At 32.8% G+C, this 17,928-nt stretch overlaps 3 protein-coding genes across 5 annotated transcripts in view; all 3 read right to left on the bottom strand.

Moving 5' to 3' along the window:
- LOC148179172 (serine/threonine-protein phosphatase 4 regulatory subunit 1-like) overlaps window positions 1-10,741 on the bottom strand; it is a 40,243-nt gene extending 29,502 nt beyond the window's left edge. For 2 of the 3 annotated variants that reach the window (XM_088029672.1, XM_088029673.1), the window contains exons 1-3: window positions 10,499-10,741; window positions 10,399-10,443; window positions 2,865-2,973 (exon numbers count right to left, since the gene is read on the bottom strand). In XM_088029672.1, the coding sequence (XP_087885798.1) occupies window positions 2,865-2,973; window positions 10,399-10,443; window positions 10,499-10,505 (161 nt within the window). In that variant the 5' untranslated portion in view covers window positions 10,506-10,741. Of the gene's footprint in view, window positions 1-2,864; window positions 2,974-4,470; window positions 4,684-10,398; window positions 10,444-10,498 lie in introns of those variants that run through there. The other variant, XM_088029674.1, reaches the window with a different exon arrangement.
- A 929-nt stretch (window positions 10,742-11,670) lies between these two features.
- Window positions 11,671-14,679, bottom strand: LOC148179171 (RING finger and SPRY domain-containing protein 1-like). Its single transcript, XM_088030764.1, has 7 exons — window positions 14,086-14,679; window positions 13,684-14,035; window positions 13,130-13,337; window positions 12,818-13,077; window positions 12,549-12,763; window positions 12,241-12,498; window positions 11,671-12,194 (listed from the first exon to the last, which is right to left on the bottom strand). Exons 1-7 carry the CDS (start codon window positions 14,289-14,291, stop codon window positions 12,107-12,109), a joined length of 1,587 nt encoding a protein of 528 aa, XP_087886890.1. The 5' UTR covers window positions 14,292-14,679; the 3' UTR covers window positions 11,671-12,106.
- Window positions 14,680-15,812: 1,133 nt separating this feature from the next.
- On the bottom strand, window positions 15,813-16,990 carry LOC148179170 (uncharacterized). Its single transcript, XM_088030203.1, has 3 exons — window positions 16,457-16,990; window positions 16,153-16,402; window positions 15,813-16,102 (listed from the first exon to the last, which is right to left on the bottom strand). Exons 1-3 carry the CDS (start codon window positions 16,744-16,746, stop codon window positions 15,920-15,922), a joined length of 723 nt encoding a protein of 240 aa, XP_087886329.1. The 5' UTR covers window positions 16,747-16,990; the 3' UTR covers window positions 15,813-15,919.
- Window positions 16,991-17,928: the final 938 nt, after the last annotated feature.

Here is a 17,928-nt window from a genome sequence, read left to right as displayed (position 1 = left end):
ACAGCTGTCGTTCGTGCCGCCACAAGACACTGATCAAAATCCAGCCTTTTCTTTTTGCAATTTTTTTACAAGTTCATTAAACGGATCAGCAGTTACTGAAGAAGGCGTTATATTGCGAAAAGTTAGCGTGCACCTACACATGTTTAAGTCGTATAGCACACTTTATTACTTTATGTTTACAAATTTTAGCAAAAAGACGAGCTTTTTTGTTATTTCTTCATGTTATTATTTTAGTAAAATAGACTTCATTTAATTTGAAGTATGTATCATTAGGGTTGTACAAAAATCTACAGTCATGGCCACAAAAGTTCGTATGTGAAATTCATTCGCTTTTTAAAAAGTGTAGAAGCACCCTTGATTTGTTCCGACGTAATTTTTAGCACAGGCATCTTTGATGAAGTTTCATACCATGCTAGTCCTTCAAATCTGATAATTTGAAAAAAATGTGTCGTTATGATAGTAATCAAGACTATACTCAAATTTTCAGAATTAAAAAAAAAAGACCTCTGAAATTTTGTGACCATGGTCTTTCAGCTACTGGTGCTCATAATAAAAACAAGTAGCACATAATTTGCAGTTCAAACGTACTTGCATACAGGTGAATAATAATGCGCTAGCATGTCTGAAACTGTGACAAAAAACAAAATACACTAATAAACAAAAAATATATGTATTAACAAGCAAAGCGCTTTAATTATACCGAGTTCCTAACATGTGCCATGCAGTAATTATCGATAACTTAGACATAATGGAAACAAATGAAGGAGCAAGGCACGTGACCGGAAGCACAGTCATGATTACACAGACCACCTGGCGAAGCTGTGTTTTTAAAATATATGTTTAAAAAAGTTAACTAAAGAAGATTGCACCATTTTTTGATCGCAAAGTTCTGGAAATGTTCCTTTTTCTAATGAATTCGAGTAGAAGCATAACATTGCAGACAACAAAAAAGTGCAATTGTTATGGACTATGGCTATCTTCATCGAAAGTTATGCATCAACCTTGGTTGAATGCAGGAAGGCCGCGCGGGGGCGCCAGATGCGCGCCAGCTGCTGGATGGCACGAGTCAGCAGCTGCTGATGAGACCCTCTCTTATATCTAATCTTTTGCTTGTGTTATGTGCCAGTAAAATGATGACCATCTAACACCTTCCTTCGTCAAGTCACTTAAGTTATAAGCTGTGTGATAGAACATCATCTTGTCGAAAGAAGAAGAAAGAGCAAGTTAGACAATACAAGAAAGAAACTTAAGAAGGGTAATACTGACAAAACTAAAAAAACACCTTGAATTTTAGTTGAATGCATATCAATTAATTAGCAATTCTTCTTGCGTTTCGTCCAAAAAGGATCCCCCTTAACCGTCTATTAAACCCTTGAAGCCATTATTTTCAAGCCTCTACTAGTAGTAATTACTTAGAAGTCCGGCAGAGACCTGTGAAGGTCTTGTCGCATATAAAAAACGTTAAAATGAACCTCCCTTTTTATGTGTGACAAAACCGGAAGGGTGCAAACTGAAGAAGATAGGAAGGGTGAAAAGACTGCTGTGGTAAAACTGCATCGCGTGCAAGCTGTTAGACGGGGTTGAGGTTCCACCACACCTGCTCGCAGCAGATGTGCACGTCTACATCCTAAGGTCCCGTCTGGACTCAAACCAATATTTCAAGCTACATTAGATGCCATCTTTAATTTCAATCCGAAGCTCTTTAAATCAATATAGAAAATTGCATTACAAGAACAAGAGAGCGTGATCATCAATAAGTAACTCCAATTAGTGTAACTGCTTCTCCCGGAGTTGCAAATATTCTTTTGATTGATCCTAATGACTTAATCCAAAGAACTGCTTATAACCGTTCAAATGCTGCGTTGAAAAAAAGGTAAGATACGTAGTTCTATTGTTCTATTTAGTTGAAATCAATGAAAACGAAGCTGCTTTTACGAACAGCTCATAGTAATGAAAATATGTCGCTGGCCTCGTTTTTCGCAGGATGAAAACACCTCATCTCTATAATGGTCCAGACGGCGAGCATTGCATAACCTAGACGATGGTGCGAATGTGAGGATGAACTATTTCGGTTCGATGGGAGGGTATATTTAGAGAGAAATCTCGGACAGCAGCAGCAATCGACGCGCGGTCATCGCACTTTGAAGTAGAAGGGGTTGACCTAGTCGGACGATGGGGTGCACTGCTCAGGTCAAGGGGTAAAGGTCGTTGTCCTGCTGCCATCCCCTGCTCGAAAATAAATCCCATGGACACTACATACGCACAAATGCAAAACCCGAATGTATAGATTTGTTGGGGAAGAAGCGACAGGTTTTATTGTCCTCGGAAACAACTAATTGTTGCTCGGAGGTTCTTCGGTTGAACGAAGCGACATTTTTCGGATGAACTAACTCCTAACACGACGACTACATAAACATTAATTTGAGTTTGATGTAACGCGATAGCAGGCCTATTTGTCTAGTGCTCACAAAGCTGATCCTTCCAGTGAAATCTCTTGTACAACTAGTGCTATGTGACGTTTTCTTTCTTGTACATGTCCCGTTGAATTCGAGTTTTAAAAATTGTTACTTCTATAGTGTGGTACCAACAAACTTAAGCATGTGACAAGATCAGAAAAACGAAGTGATAAGTGAAAAGTTTCATAGAGAGAGTACGTATATTTCCAGACGATCCGAATTCAAGATGTCCCGATTATTCCTGGCGCCGGCAATTCTAATTTAACGCCAACTTCGCATACATAGATTACAATGATGTGCCAAATCTCTTGTCAAAGTCCTGAGTAACAACTCAGTAATTTGCCATCACGTGATTTCAATATGTCAATTTGATATTTAATGTTTCTAATAGAAGATAAGAAGACTTACCGATCGTAGATGTTTCCCGATTGGGCGTACTGTTGAACTCGGGACAATGGAGGTAAAACGTCGTCATCTGTAGGACTGCCGGAAGAACAATCTCCTTGTTCGAATACACCTAGACAAAACAATTCAGTGAAATTTGCAGAATGTAACTAATGCATTTCATAGATTGTATTAAATGAAACGTAATAAAAGAACAGCGATAAGAAAAGAATGAAGAAAATTCATTTTTTTATACATAACGCTATGCTTAAAAGTATGTATTCAGATAAGAAATTTGTAGTACTTTCACTTTCTTGTTCGGTTAGTCTTATTGTTAATCATCACATTGGTTTTTTGGCTCATATGTAGGTAATAATAATAAATGAAGCGTCCCATTTTTACATTATTGGTAATGAACTGTCACAATCAGTCAATTGAACCGATTTTTTTAGACATGTTACTTGTTGTGGTAAAACGTCCAATTTTAAGTAATTTATGGGATTGGTCATAGTTATGATATTCGTTATTATTACTAAATCACTGTACAACCATAAATCTTTGACTTTCACAGGCACCCACGATGTAATCGTCTTGTATGGGTGTTACATTTTTAGCGATAATCTTAGCATTATTCTAATAAATATTCTTCAAACCTCGTAACTTCATTAAACATTTATTTAGAATAGCATTTATCATGTCCAGCAATCAATACTACTAGACCGCACTCCTAAAATGTTATAATGACGACTTTTTAAAATAAATGTTTCAGTTAAAAATCCAAATGAAAGTACATATTGGTACCTATTTATGGTCACAAAGTAAAGAGCTTTATTTTGTGTAACATACTTAACGTCCTAATTTATTCGTCAATAAATTTAATAGTTATGCGTTCTAGAGCTATAATAATTTTTGCATTTAAATCAAAACTAAATATGCACTTTAAAAACCATTAAAGTGTCTAAAGATAGAAGTTTTAAAATACTCATAAAAGATCTGAAGAAGGTAAAGACGCAAAGTTACTATTGCAGAAAAAAACAGAGAATAGTGGTGTTGGCCTTTATGTAACATCTGTGAAAACTTTTGATTTTTATCGCTTTTTTGTTAAACGTCAGTAAGCGGTTTTAATGATTAAAAATGAAGTGTTAGCAATAAATAAATATGAATCTAATGACAGTTCTTCAGCGCCACCTTTTGCTTAAGTGTACCTTTGACAGTTCTTTTGCTATTTGGTATTAAGGCCGTTCCCCAGTTACTAAACATCTTGTGATCGCCTAGAGTGATTTTTTAAACATTATAACAAACTAATGTGTTCATAATGTTTTCCAATTCAATAAAGAATTTTGAAAATATCTATACTAAATTTTTCATAGCAATTGTTTCCCAAACAATAATGTGATATATATCTTTAGGTATATCAAGAAAGCCGATAAAAAATAACATTTCTGCTTGTAAATCGATAAAATCTTAGTGTGTTCCAAAAATGTGAGTTGAAAAACTACGCACTACAAACTGAAGTTTAATAAAACGCGAACTAGTCCGTAATTTGTCGCTAATGCATGAAATCAACTATAAAGAGAACATCGATCATCATCACGTAAATCAAATTATTAACAAAAAAGAGGGTGCGGACCTGATAGGTTCTATACATATTTTCCACGTGAAGATCACGATGATGGCGTATAAAATCCAAATTATTACGCACCACGCGCACACATTCATCGTTAAACAAACCGGTAACCGCATATCGAGCCCGTTTCATTATCGAAATCGCACACGAAAAAACAGACGTATACTGTCAAAGTTGCCGGCCGTCAGGACATCACCCACCAAGGAAAGAGTTTTACGGAGATCACTCGGGTGGAGACGGCTGCTTCAGTGCGTCACCGAACGTCGCGGAGGCGCCACCGATCGGTTCAGCAATTGATCCGATCAATATGAGCGTGCGTACGGGCGTGGTGAACACTTCAAAATCCACCAACATGGAAAAGCCGCACTCTAAGGAGGAATGTATTTTACATATTGTCCTGTTTGTGCACCATGCCCTTTTCACTTTTGCCCCCGCCTTGTTGCGTGTTTTACTTTCAAACATTTGCATAACATATACGGCAAAACTCAACCACGTTGGCGAATAAAAATGGCGGCCGTATTGCGGTTTGACAAGAATTGGCAAAATTCGATTTTGGGGATTTTCGCTGAGAAAAATATGGAAGTTTTTCGAAAATTGGCACCATTAAAAAAATCCAAATACACAAAAAAGTGTCATACAATATTGAACAAAAGGGATCTCGTTTATTACGCAGAACCACAAAGGTTCAAATTTTTTCACTTTTTTTTTTATTTCCGAATAAAATGTACTAAAATGTTTGTTGCGTGCTTTTGATAAAAACGCATGACATTGCTCGAATTTAATATTGACTTTTTAATTTTCGATTTAATTGAGACCTATAAGTTTTTTCATCCCTTATTTTTTCCAGCTGCAACATCTTGAGGGAGATAAATGTATTCACCGATTTCGCATAAATCTACTTACCTACTATTTATATAAAAACGTTTCACCGGATAATTCTTGTTTTGCAGAAAACTGTAATTCTGCAATTGTTAGTAACAGAATAAATATTTATTTAGCAATTGAGCATTCTTTAAAATGGTCTGTATTTATGTCGCATTAGCAGTACAACATCGCAAAGTTGAAAACGAGCAGACATCCTACCATGATAGAATTTTTGTTGACTTCTAATTTAATTCTACAGGTAAATTTATACTAACGAATCCATCGCAAATGAAGCAAATTCAGGGGGTTGGTATTCCTGAGCGGTTTACAATCTTTAAAATATTTGTCATACAATTTGTCTAATCATTTTTTAGGTTCAAACTAACAGAACCATTCAATGTAAAAATCATGCATGCCAACATAAATGCGTAGTTTGTAGCCAACCTAATTCAAACATGTTGTAATACAGAAGTGAAGAAACAATTCGTTGAAAGAGTGAAAATCAAAAACCCTAAAAAAGAGACGAAACCACAAAAAAAAATGCGCGGTTTTAACAAACACTTTAATTAGTAAAACCTAAAGATAACTAACTATATTTTACAAAAATATGGTAAATAACTTTCTCCAGTAAGGAATAGTTACGTTGTTTATTTAAGTGATGCGTAGATAGATTAGTCAAAAACTTATCATGTTAATAGCATGAATTTTTAATTGTGAAAGTTTCTTATAAATTTCGACTTTCAGGAAAGCTTTAAAATGTCATTCCTAGTGTGTTCACAATACAACTAAATTACCACTAGCGGCATTTGGTAAGATTTAATTAACGAATGGCTTTCCTAAATAGAAAATTTTATTACCACTTTACATAATTGATTTGAGAACAAATTTCGTCAAATAATTACTTTGAATTCAGTGGCTTTGATTATTTCATACTCTTCGTGATTTTAAATCTCCCATAGGGAATAGATCTATTAAGAAATATTAAATTAAAAAAATTATAATATTAGAGATAATTTGCTTAGATGTCACGTAAAAATAATAAGTTAATACAGAATGTTCGCAAAGAACTCGTTATCCATAAATTGTGAGTTAATTTGTCGGAAAAAAATCGTAACTTATTAGATTTTAAATTAGAGCAATTTAAAGTTAACCAATAGCTGTTCTTGTCGTAAGAAGAGAAGTTTTTTTTCTATTGTGTACTAGGAATACATACATACCTACCTACTAGATGTCTTTTAAATGTTGTTGAAGAAAAAAACTTAATAACAACTTATATTTCTATATATGTATTATAGAACTTCAATATTTTATAACAAAAGTAAGACCGATGTAGAAGCGGTGAACAAGAAATGTTTTGTCATTTTTTTCTTAAATAAGCACCTGAATTTTAGTCCCATCATGAGTAATAATTAAAAAATACAAGTTTTAGCGTTACTGGACTAGATTTTTAAATACGATAAGAGTGCTGACGAGCCGAATTTAATTTGAATTTCAGCGATGCAAGTGCAATGTTACTACGGACGTTACGGTGCATGATGCATAATTTTCAAGACATTCTGCCGATTAAAGTTCCTTCAATATTTTTTGCGTCAATAAAACTTGAAATGTGTTTGTAGCACAGAACGTTTATGAGAATTGTTGGACGTACTTTATAAAGAAGAAAACAAATAAATATCAACAAAAATACCTGAACTAGTAAACGCAGTGTTTTGTATGTTCCAGCTTAACTAAGCGTATTTTTAGGTTATCTAATTGCTTTTTATACAAAAACACAACAAAAGAATGTTATTGTGTATTATGTGTCAGCAATTAATACGAATAGAAAAATTGTGACGATTCAGTTTTGCGCTTTAAATTCGTATCAGAAGTTAGTGGAGCTCTAAATTTGCCATCTACACTCTATACCGTATGTTACACATGTATTTTTGTTGTTTTATTAAAATATAAATTTGTATACTTTTATTGGAGCTGTAAGTAAAACAGTTAACATTATTTATTCAATCACTTGTATTATAATAACAATGAAAGAAGATCAGGTGAAATAACAAACATTGCAACAACTTAATAAAAGAATTTGCAAATAAATGTGAACAAGCGTGAACGCTGGATATTAATTATCACTCTTCTGTTACCTATTTAAACCATCATAGGGGTTATCAAGTGTTGAGATTTCTTTTGTATACGGGTAACCAGACTATCTTGTCTGTCTATAACAATGGGTTAAGTTCGGGGCGGTTTTTATGACCCAACATAACAATTCGCGGTTTGGTAGACTCGCCATACTACTGGCGATTATTTTCAACGATAGAACCACTTTAGTTTTATAGCTAAAAACTCGAATATCAAAGACAAAATGACAGCTATCCGACACAAACTTAAATTTGATGATAAAGTTTCTTGTAAATCAGTGACACTTTGAGCTATTAATTCGTACACCTCCATACAGCTGTTACGAAACATCCCCTAGAAAAAAAATCTATTCTTTAAACACCAGTTTTTAATTTGAGTTCTCTGGATTGAAAAGGAGGAAATGGATAAAAGACGTCACAAAGTAGATTGATTTTTAAGAAACGAATGGCTGCTGTTTCATTGTACGAACGAAAAAGGTATTATTAATATTACATATTATGTTTTTAAAAAGTTAAAATAAATATTTATAAAGATGTCGAATAGTGTGCTCAGTTTGTTTTACGTAAATTTAGCATTTGCATTTTGTTTTTCGGAGTACATATAATTGGAAGTCATAAAATTATAAGAACTGAGAGAAACCTAGTCTCAGTTTTTTCTCAAGGATGAAACTTGCTGAATTATGAAAATAGTGACTTTTTAAAGAGTAATGAAAATAAACGATCTCAAATCAAAAAACGTAAACAGTTCTGTTTACGTCATTTTGACATACCTAATAGTAAAGTCAATAACATACTTCTGATTTTGCAAAAAAAAGCAAAACTAACTAGATGAGAATGACTTAAACATCTGAACAACAAGAAATTTTAAAAAAACTTTACCTTTTGCACAACATTTAACTCAGTTATCTCTAATTTTTGTCAGCGTGTCCACAAAATTTACGGAATACAACTTACTGAACTGGGAATTGTCTTCGTGTTTCGGTAAATCTTAAATATTGACGCATTTTTTATTTCACTTTGATACGTAGTTATCGTTTTCGCCTGTATCCATACTATTCAGAAAACTTTTGTATTGAACTACTGTCAGGTTATTGTTCAGACAGTTTCTATTACACTTTTTGTGTGTCTATTTTTTTATCAGATATCTGTACTCTGATGAAGTAATTTTTTATTATGTATTTTGTAATTTTTTTAACTTGATTAAATGAACTACGAACAATATGCATTATATGCAAAAAGATAAGCAGACAATTTAATAATACATACAAAGTTATAAATCGATTTTACAAAAATCCTGTAAAAATGTCTCATTTTCATTATTATTACTATTCCTACATGTATAATTAGAAAGAAGAAAATTTCTGTCAAAATTGTCAAAAAAACACAAAAATTTAAAACAGAAAAAATATATGAAAATGACTATTTGTGAATTACACAGGATGTTTCGTAAATAAACGACAATCCCTGAGGTGGAATCATTTAGTCATGATCAAGAGACGAATTTTTGAAGTTGTTTCCTTCCTACAGCATTTCGTTATTTTACAATCAAAAGACTAGATTAGATCAAAGGATTGGTCAATTTGTAGATGTTAAACGAAATGCGAGACGCCATGAAATTGCACTTACACGCATTGTTATGGATATTTTCGACAAAAAGTTTGTAGTTTTGTTGCTTCGACAATGAAGATTATTCCTGCAAAATCTCGTGCAAAATCAAGTCAGCGATTTAGTATTCCTCTAAACGTATTGCCACAAGGGCTATCAAAATCACGCGAACTTCAACCTGCGAAAAGCAGTATTATGCATACAAAACAGAATTTCCTGTGGTAATTTTCATCGTGTAACGACCTGTGACTCACACATGAATTCACTGTTTGCCTATATTAAGATGTGAAGAATTCGTTTTCTTTGATATTGCACCTAGGAAAATAACTGCGTCAGCACGATCTGATTTTTACAATGAAAATGGTCGTGATTCGATATGTTGCTTACTGAATTTTTTACGGCTGCTTTGCTTTTCATCTGACCGTTGGAAACTTTTTATGTGTACATTTCCGCGTTGACACAATGCGAGATTTTAAAGGCCTCCACCACGTTGATTCGCATAAGATACCAGGCATTAGTCACGCCTAAAGAATGTAGAATTTAAATCATTGTTTCCTCATCTGCTGTGTAGTATACAACAGTCTCATGTTATACTTACTGTAGACTTGTGTATAATCACTTTGAATAAAAATGAACGATGTGGTTATCATATTTTTTATTAGTACATACAAAAACACTGACATTTTCTTGGAAAATACGTTGTTTTCGCGAGTGCCATTATCAAAAACTGATAGTAGGGACAACAATTAATCTAAATTGGTTCCGAATTACGTAGTGTCTACGGTTTTAGGTGCCAGACAAAAAGACCTAGCGTTACTGTTAAAAAAAAGCTGCTAAACAATCGTAGAAACACTCACTAATAGAAGTGAACCAGTCACAGGAACACAAATCATTTTGAATGAGTGGGAAGAGTATGGTGGAGAGGGTATATGTATCACCGGAAATGACGGTCGACACCCTCTTTATCTGTTCCGACATATTAACTAAAAGATGCTAACTAAATTTTAAAGATACTTTGCTCACATCATGACAAAAACAGTTTGAAATTGATTAACAAATGTTAAATCGCATAAATAGTAAATACTTGGCATGCACATAGGAACGTTTCTCGGGGTATTTTTTAAAAATAACAACACAACTTTATTTGAAACTGACCTAAATAGTTATTCGTTGTGAAAGAAAAGTAGTGAATGAATATAGCAAGTATAAGTTATTCCATTGAAATTACAGGTTATTCTGCAGTGATTAAGGAAAGTACGCATTTTAACCTATGTAAAGTGGCGCATGAACTTGTCGATTTATCCAAAGAGGAAACAGTGTAAAATTTACATACCTTCATCACAATCGTCCATGCACACATCTTGGATTAAAGAAATGTCTGTAGAAGAAGCGACATATCAGCACCAACAAAATATTTCATTATGTTAACTCACCCGCCATTTTGAACCAGCATCAAAACATAGCATTTGCAAAGGCACGTGATTTAAAATTTTCATTAATACAACGACATACGTCAACACTTGTAGCAATAAATCACATTCAAATACTTAGCTTGACTTATTCACTTTGATAAATGTGTAATTTAATTCGTAATTCACTCAAAATTCTGCTTTTCTAATGCTTATTTTCTTCATCATGGCTCAAATGTGTGCTGTGTACAAAAAACTTATTTTAATTCTCATACCAACATAAAAATATTTAATTCCCGTTACTCCACCAAAGGCGCGCAATTTGAAAAACGTTACCGCCTTACAAACATTCATTTTTAAATAATATAAAAACCTAATTCAAAACCAAACGTAACTTCTTATTAAAGTTTATGCAAATGAAATCATGACATGATTTTGTTTCAGATTGAACAAATATTTGCAAAATATTTTTATTAATATTTTAACAGTAAACATAACAAATTTTAAACAAATTTAAAAAGTAATAAATAATAAATAAGTGTACTCAGGAAAAAATTTATAATTTTTTTGGTTCTTTCCATAATTTTTTATCATAAAATTATGAGAACGAAGATCAAAGGTGAGTTACCACTTTGACATAAGTGTATTTTGTGTTGCATAGTTCACAGAATTTTTTTAATGATAAACACAATAAAAGTTATAAAACTCAAAACCCTCAATAAAGCAGACATGTTGATAATACAAATTATTCCGAAATAATTAATAGTTTTATTAATCATTTTTGTAGCGTTTTCAAAGTTGTGGAGAAACAAGAAACGACTAAACCTAAATTTATCTAAAAAAAAACTTTTTTATTGTAAAAACTTCAAGTAGAACATGGATTTGATAATTTCATAATTTTTCTATAGTATATTTGTCAAAAATAAACAAGCAATTTAAATTTTAAAGCAGTAACCTTTATTTTAGGACGTTTTCATTCATATTTCGGATTCTATTATTTTTCCTGACCTGAACACCTTTACGACTGAAACTTTATGCATTTAGTTGTTTCCATCTAAAAGGTTTAAGAAATAGTTACCTAATGACAAGAGCACACTGGCCTAGCTAGAATAACTTTTAAAGTAAAATTATGGTCAAAAAGTTTAATCATACAGCTAGCTAGCGGCCACTACTTTCGTCATTGCGTCGCTGAGATCTTTAAGCAGTTTTTTTTTTATTATAACGTTAAAATATATACGTAGACTTTCTATGAATTTAAATTTTAAAATTAATAACATGGTTATATACATATTTTTAAATTAAAATTATTCATTTATGATAAAATACATCTTTTAAAATTTTCTCAGCAAACGTACACATTTTGTATTGTCAAACTTGAAAAATCTATACATTAAATTAACTGACAAGATTGCAGGAGTCTATAAAAATATTACAATTTGCGTAAACCATAAGTTTGGAATCAACATAATAAATACAGCTTTAAATTAATACAACCTTCCATAAAATTATGCAAGTTAGAACTAAACAAAAATGAACCCGTGTCTTTTAAAACTCAACAAATTTGTACAAAAATATGTTTACGCGCTTAACGTAACTATGTAATTTCTTATGTACCCTAATCAAAATATTTCGTCAAGGATTTTCTTCTAAAACTAATTCAAATGGTGCTCGGCACATTGGGCATTCCACTAACTGACTGGCACAGGATGGACAAAAACCACTACAAAAAAAGTTATTTTGGATAATTCTCACTTGATGATACTTACGAATGCTGGCAAGGTATGAGCCGCACAGAAGCTCTCTGATCGTAACAAAGAGTACAACTGTCCTCGTGGATGTTCTCTTGTCTTAATTCGCGCAAAAAGATGTGTCGTGGCCTCACAACTTTTTCTTCTGGTTTTAAAGTTCCATGTTCATTAAAAGTAGAAAAATGACTCGTAGGGGCGTATTTAAAAGGTTCAGCACCAAAATTAAACCTACACTGTTGGAATGACATAAAACTAGCTGCAGCAAAAAAACCGGATCTGAAAAAAACTCGTAAAATTTTGACAAAACCATTTTGGTTCCAACTTACTGAGCCATGGTGAACACATGAGTACATGGTGGTAATCTCATACCGTTTACAGAAAATATGATTTGTGGTGTATTCAAGTCTAAAAAACAGCCTAAAATATCTCCAGACTGCCAAGCAGGGAGCTCTTGTGGTTCAGATTTTGCGTTATACCAGATTAGTTTCCTGCAGCCGTCGTATGCTAAAGAATATCTGTCGTCTCCGATACCGTAGCCTTCCTACAATTAATTTCTCGATTATTTCAAAATCAAAACAAAAACGGGAAAACTGACATGATTTAAAAAATTGCTGTTTTTTGTAGCCCACCCAATTTGCATAACTCCTGGAGTGATAATGAGAACTTCATAGTACCAAACACCAGAATCAGCTTGTGCAGTACACCTGACACTTTCAAAAGAATAGGCATCACATCTAGCTTCTAAACCATCTGGCGATATTTTAAGATATTCGCTTACATCACTGGTGTTTAACATGGCTTTTATATTCTCCATATTGACTGATAAATAGGAATATTCTCTATTGTTCATTACAACTGTAAAAAAACGCAACAATGGTATAGAAAAAACTGATATTAGAGAGCATACATAAGTTATCCAAGACCCATTGAGCACAAAAACCGACTTGTCTCTTAATGTAATGCGTTTTGTAACGCCATTTCTCTAGTTCACCAATTGGGCATGGATTTATTTGTTGCAATCGTTTCAATATGGTAGATTTATTCTGACTAGATTGGGCAAACTTTTCTAGTGCTATTAGCGAAAACAGCACAACGTTGGGGTCTGTTTCAGGCTCCTGCAAATGAGAAAATGCATTTTATTTTCATTATTACATACTTTTGAAACTTAAGACCTAAATTTTTTTCGTCTTCTCTAATGTAAGGAGAAAATTTCCTGACCATCTGCAAGAGCAGGTAAACATAAAACCAAAATTATCATTAAAGTTTAAAATTAAATTGAATAGTATAAAACACTGACATAATAAAAAAACCTAACATGAATCATAATGTGATTCAGGTGATTAACCATTATTTCGTAACTAAATGTAAATAAAAATGAATACAATGCTGCAGAATGATTCATTTATAAACAAAAAAGTGCATTTTTATGCGATTATAGAAATTTTCATACAACATACTCACCAAATTAGTTAACAAATAATCTAACATTGGATCGTTAAGAATTTTTAAGTTTCTTGGACCATCCAAAGTCTCAGCTATGCAGCCTAAAACAACACAAATGTTTCTCTCCCTTGAAGGATTTAGCCTCCCAGAAATTGCTGACTCTCTTGATAGGTTAACCATATCTACTACTTTAAAAACTGATTCTTTCGAAGGTAAGGGACAGTCATCCAGCAGTAAAGTTATAATCGACGGTCCAAGTGGATCAGACAAAGGTACCACTTTAATCATCGAGTTAACAACTTGAATAAATCCTTCCTCTTTATCTGCTATGTTGTGAAGCAATAGCATGGATGCAGGCGGCTCCTGTTCACTAAAAAATCACATTAACATGTTCATGCAACTGAATATTAAGTAACTTACTTATCTACTAAAGTAGCTATGACACCCAAGGTTTGTAGTACAAGCTTATCAACAAGAAGTGGGTCAGTCAATCGAAAAGAATACTGAGGAGCCACTGGTGACACAGGTTGTACTGTTGTATTAATGCTGTGATTGTTAGGATGATGTTGTTGAGGAACATAGGTTTCCTGCTCTTCATGCTTTTGTTTACACCAGCAGACACCCATTATGTTTTGGAAGTATATTTACAAAAACTTTGTTGGTTATTATTTACTACATGCTAGTATGTTTAAAAATGTTTATAAAGACCTGTGGCGCTTATGTTGGTGTAATCATAGACATCAACATATTAAAATTAGCACTAGCGTGATTTAAAATCCACACTGCTTTCTGCATTAGGCAAATTTGGTTAGGATCATTGACTAACTGCATGGATTACGTCGTCACCGATTATTACACAACTTTTTAAATTTAACGATTAGATTTGGACTTGTTAAATTACGTTTTTGGTTAGAATGTTTGTCACGATTGTCACTTCTGTCATCGATAGAACGGAATGTCAAATGACTTTTAACAGGTCACATGTTACATGTCACGTTTCTGTCACCAGCGAGCGCTGCGATCAGCTGATCGGACATGGGAGGTAAAACAAATCTCATTTTTCTCATCACACAATCAGTATGAGAAAAGCATTCGAGTGTACTTTTATATTGTGTTTCAAGTCCATTTTGCAAGTAAATACAAATTATATAAATAAATTAACTTAATAAATTATAAACAAATATTATATTTAGCTAAATTAACTATAAAATCCGTTCAATAAAGTAAAAAAAAGTATTCATGCGTGAATTTTTGCGTCAATATGAATGAGTACCAATGACTTAATAAGTAAGATCGGATTATTAACATCTAAAATGCATCTTTAATAATCTGTCGTAATTCCGGAGATACGGAGCACCGACAATTTCGGAGCCTCAAAATTTCAGTCGCCCCTAATTCAGTTATTTGTTGATGGATTCCTAGCAAATGAAATGCGAGAAAAACTATGGCAAAAACCGCAACTCTATCAGTCGTAGTTTCCGGAATCTGGAGCACCGATATTTCCGGACCTTTAAAATTTTGGGTCTGTGGCGATAACCCGAAATTCAATTGGTCATAAATCAGTTATTCGTTGACTTACTGAACAATTAGCACAGTTTTCGATTTTGCATGAAATTCTGCCATAAATGAATACCAAGATTTTAAGAATTATTTATATCTCGGTACCAGATATTTTAATTCACATTTTAATATCATTTTCGTCCTTTTGACGAGTTGAGTTTTCACCATTTTCTCCATTTAAATTTTTAAAAAACGTAATTTTTTGCGTTCATTTCACATGTGGATAACACAAGAGTAAAACTGTTCACATCAGTTTATAGCGATCCGTTTCCTCTTCACGTAGAAAAAGAAAAATTTTATAGCTTTATAATTAATAGCAATTTTGGGGCGGGACACTAGTGTTGGCGGACCCTGTATACACTTTTAGTCAGAAATTATTTCTGTTTTTTGGAATTCGAAAAAATGCATGAAATTCTTAGCAAATAAAATGCGACAAAACCGTGGCGAAAATCGCTACTTTCTATCTGTACAGACACAAATAACAGCATTTATATAGTTTTGAAAAATGGTGGATGCGCCAGGATAGAAATTAATTATCTATAAAACTAAAAATATTTGTTAATTTTTTGAATTTCTTGAAGATTAAGGAAAGGATACAACATTCTTTTATTTAGAATCAGATACATTTGGAATATATACACTGTTATTGAAACGTTTACTTTATAAAACTACCCCAAAAAAAATAAAAACCAATTCAATTTAATTTTCTTGGCGATAATACCATACTCCTAGGGGTAAAGGTATCACATGGTAAGTCTTGTTTTTTATGGACTCTTCTAACGTGTGATCTAAGATTATCTCTCCTCGAAGACCTGTAGCTGCAGAATGGACATAAATGCGGCTTTTCGCCTGTATGCATCCTCCTGTGTTGTATAAGCTGGAACGAAAATATGAAATAATATATCATTTACTTCAGATTATCTCCACCTTTTTGAGTTGAAGTGTTTTAAATTTACATATATCACAACAAAAATATTTATCTTGTTTATGTTTCGTCATATGAAGGGAAAGAGTTTCTTCACTTCGTCTATCTTTTCCGCAAATAGGACAGGATAGCAAATGTTTGTCGGCTGTGGTGGTGTCTTGGCATTCGCACCATCTTAGATGATGTAAAAACGCTTTTTCCGTTGTGCAAGTGTATGGACATTGAGTACATCTATATTCTTCTTTCGAGTATCTAAACACTTAGTCATAGTATAATAAATTCGACAACAAATTACCAATTTCTAACCTTATTCTTTGAATCGACTTTTTCTCCGGATTTTTTTCTTTTTTTTCGTAATTAATTTCTTGGTTATCTTCACTCTGAATACCTTCATCATTTGTCTCTATATTATCGTCGTCTATTTCATTCTCATTTTCTGGAAAGGGTGTGCTGCTTTGTGAACTCACTGATGAATTAGTATCACCCGATGTGACGTAAGGAGTAATTAATTGGATCCCATCAATTAAAGAATTCGGGTTCAAACAAACTGTCGTGGTATTTAACAGGAGTTGATTCCAGAGACTGGATAAATCCATATTTGCACATATTTCTAGGTGTTATTTAAAACATTTTTTTATTATTACTTCAATCTGTTGTTTGTTTTAACACTAGTTTATGGCGGCATCATCTTTTATTCTGTAGCAGATTCAGATTTTTATATTTCAAATAATATAAAATGTACATTATTGGATAAGACCAACTCACAGTGAGAAAGATGTGGGAGATACGGTCCATTTTATTTTGTAGCACGGACTGTTTACAAATGTGTGAATCAGGTTTGGACATTAGAGAAAATAAACAAAATAATCAGTAGGGCGGTAAATTGGAATTTGTCTTTTAATTTTAAAACTAGGGAGATTTAGCTCTAATTCTGTTAAATTTAGGCTTACTTTTAACAGCATTATTTGATTTGGAAAATGGTGACAAATCCAGAACAAATAGAAAGATTTCAAAGCAATTAAGAAATTTAAAATACATTAACAAGTATGTAGGTAGTTTAAAAATTGACAAAATACATATCCGTAAATAGAAAAGTTAGAATTTTGAAAAATTACTCCTACAAAGATTCTAAGTTATTTATAAGATCTAAAGGATCAAAAACTCCAAAAATCCCAAGAACCGAAAAATGTCTAAAGTCCAAAGAATCTAGGGCAATCAATAGAATATGCGAATTGGACAACTCCCGAAAAGTCCCTAGAGAATGCTATGGCATTGTGGAGATTTTCAGAATATATTAAAGAATTCCGTAAAATTTTAGAGAATACCACAAATTCTCAGAAAATCTAGACTTTAAAGAATTGCAGAATTTCATAGAAAAATTAAAGAAGAGAGACCCAATTAATTCAAAATTTTTGTAAGAAATTGAAGGAATTATTGAAAGAATCCTAGTATTTAAAAAAATCGCATATGTGAATTCTGGAAAATATGTTTTGCAACAATCTAATTAACCGTGGAGGACGTAATAGGATCGTGGAAAATATCAGACCATCCAAAAAATATACACAAACATAAAATTTCATAAAATCCTGGAGGAAACCGAATAGAAAATCCTAGAAAATCCCAGGCAATCCCCGAAAATCACAAGAAAAAATATCAGATCCAAAGAGTTTGGAGTAATCGAAGGGAGCTTATAAAATTATCTCTGAATCTCAGTCTCTCATTTTAGCTATTTTTTCAAATAGCGAAGACCCAATTTTCCCAAAACGGAATGATTTTCT

This window comes from Gnatocerus cornutus, chromosome 2 (assembly GCF_029298725.1).
Source record: "Gnatocerus cornutus isolate USDA-ARS CGAHR chromosome 2, icGnaCorn1.1, whole genome shotgun sequence".
Taxonomy (NCBI): domain Eukaryota; kingdom Metazoa; phylum Arthropoda; class Insecta; order Coleoptera; family Tenebrionidae; genus Gnatocerus; species Gnatocerus cornutus.
The sequence above is the reverse complement of the archived record's forward strand: the minus strand, read 5'-3'. Positions and strand labels throughout refer to the sequence as shown.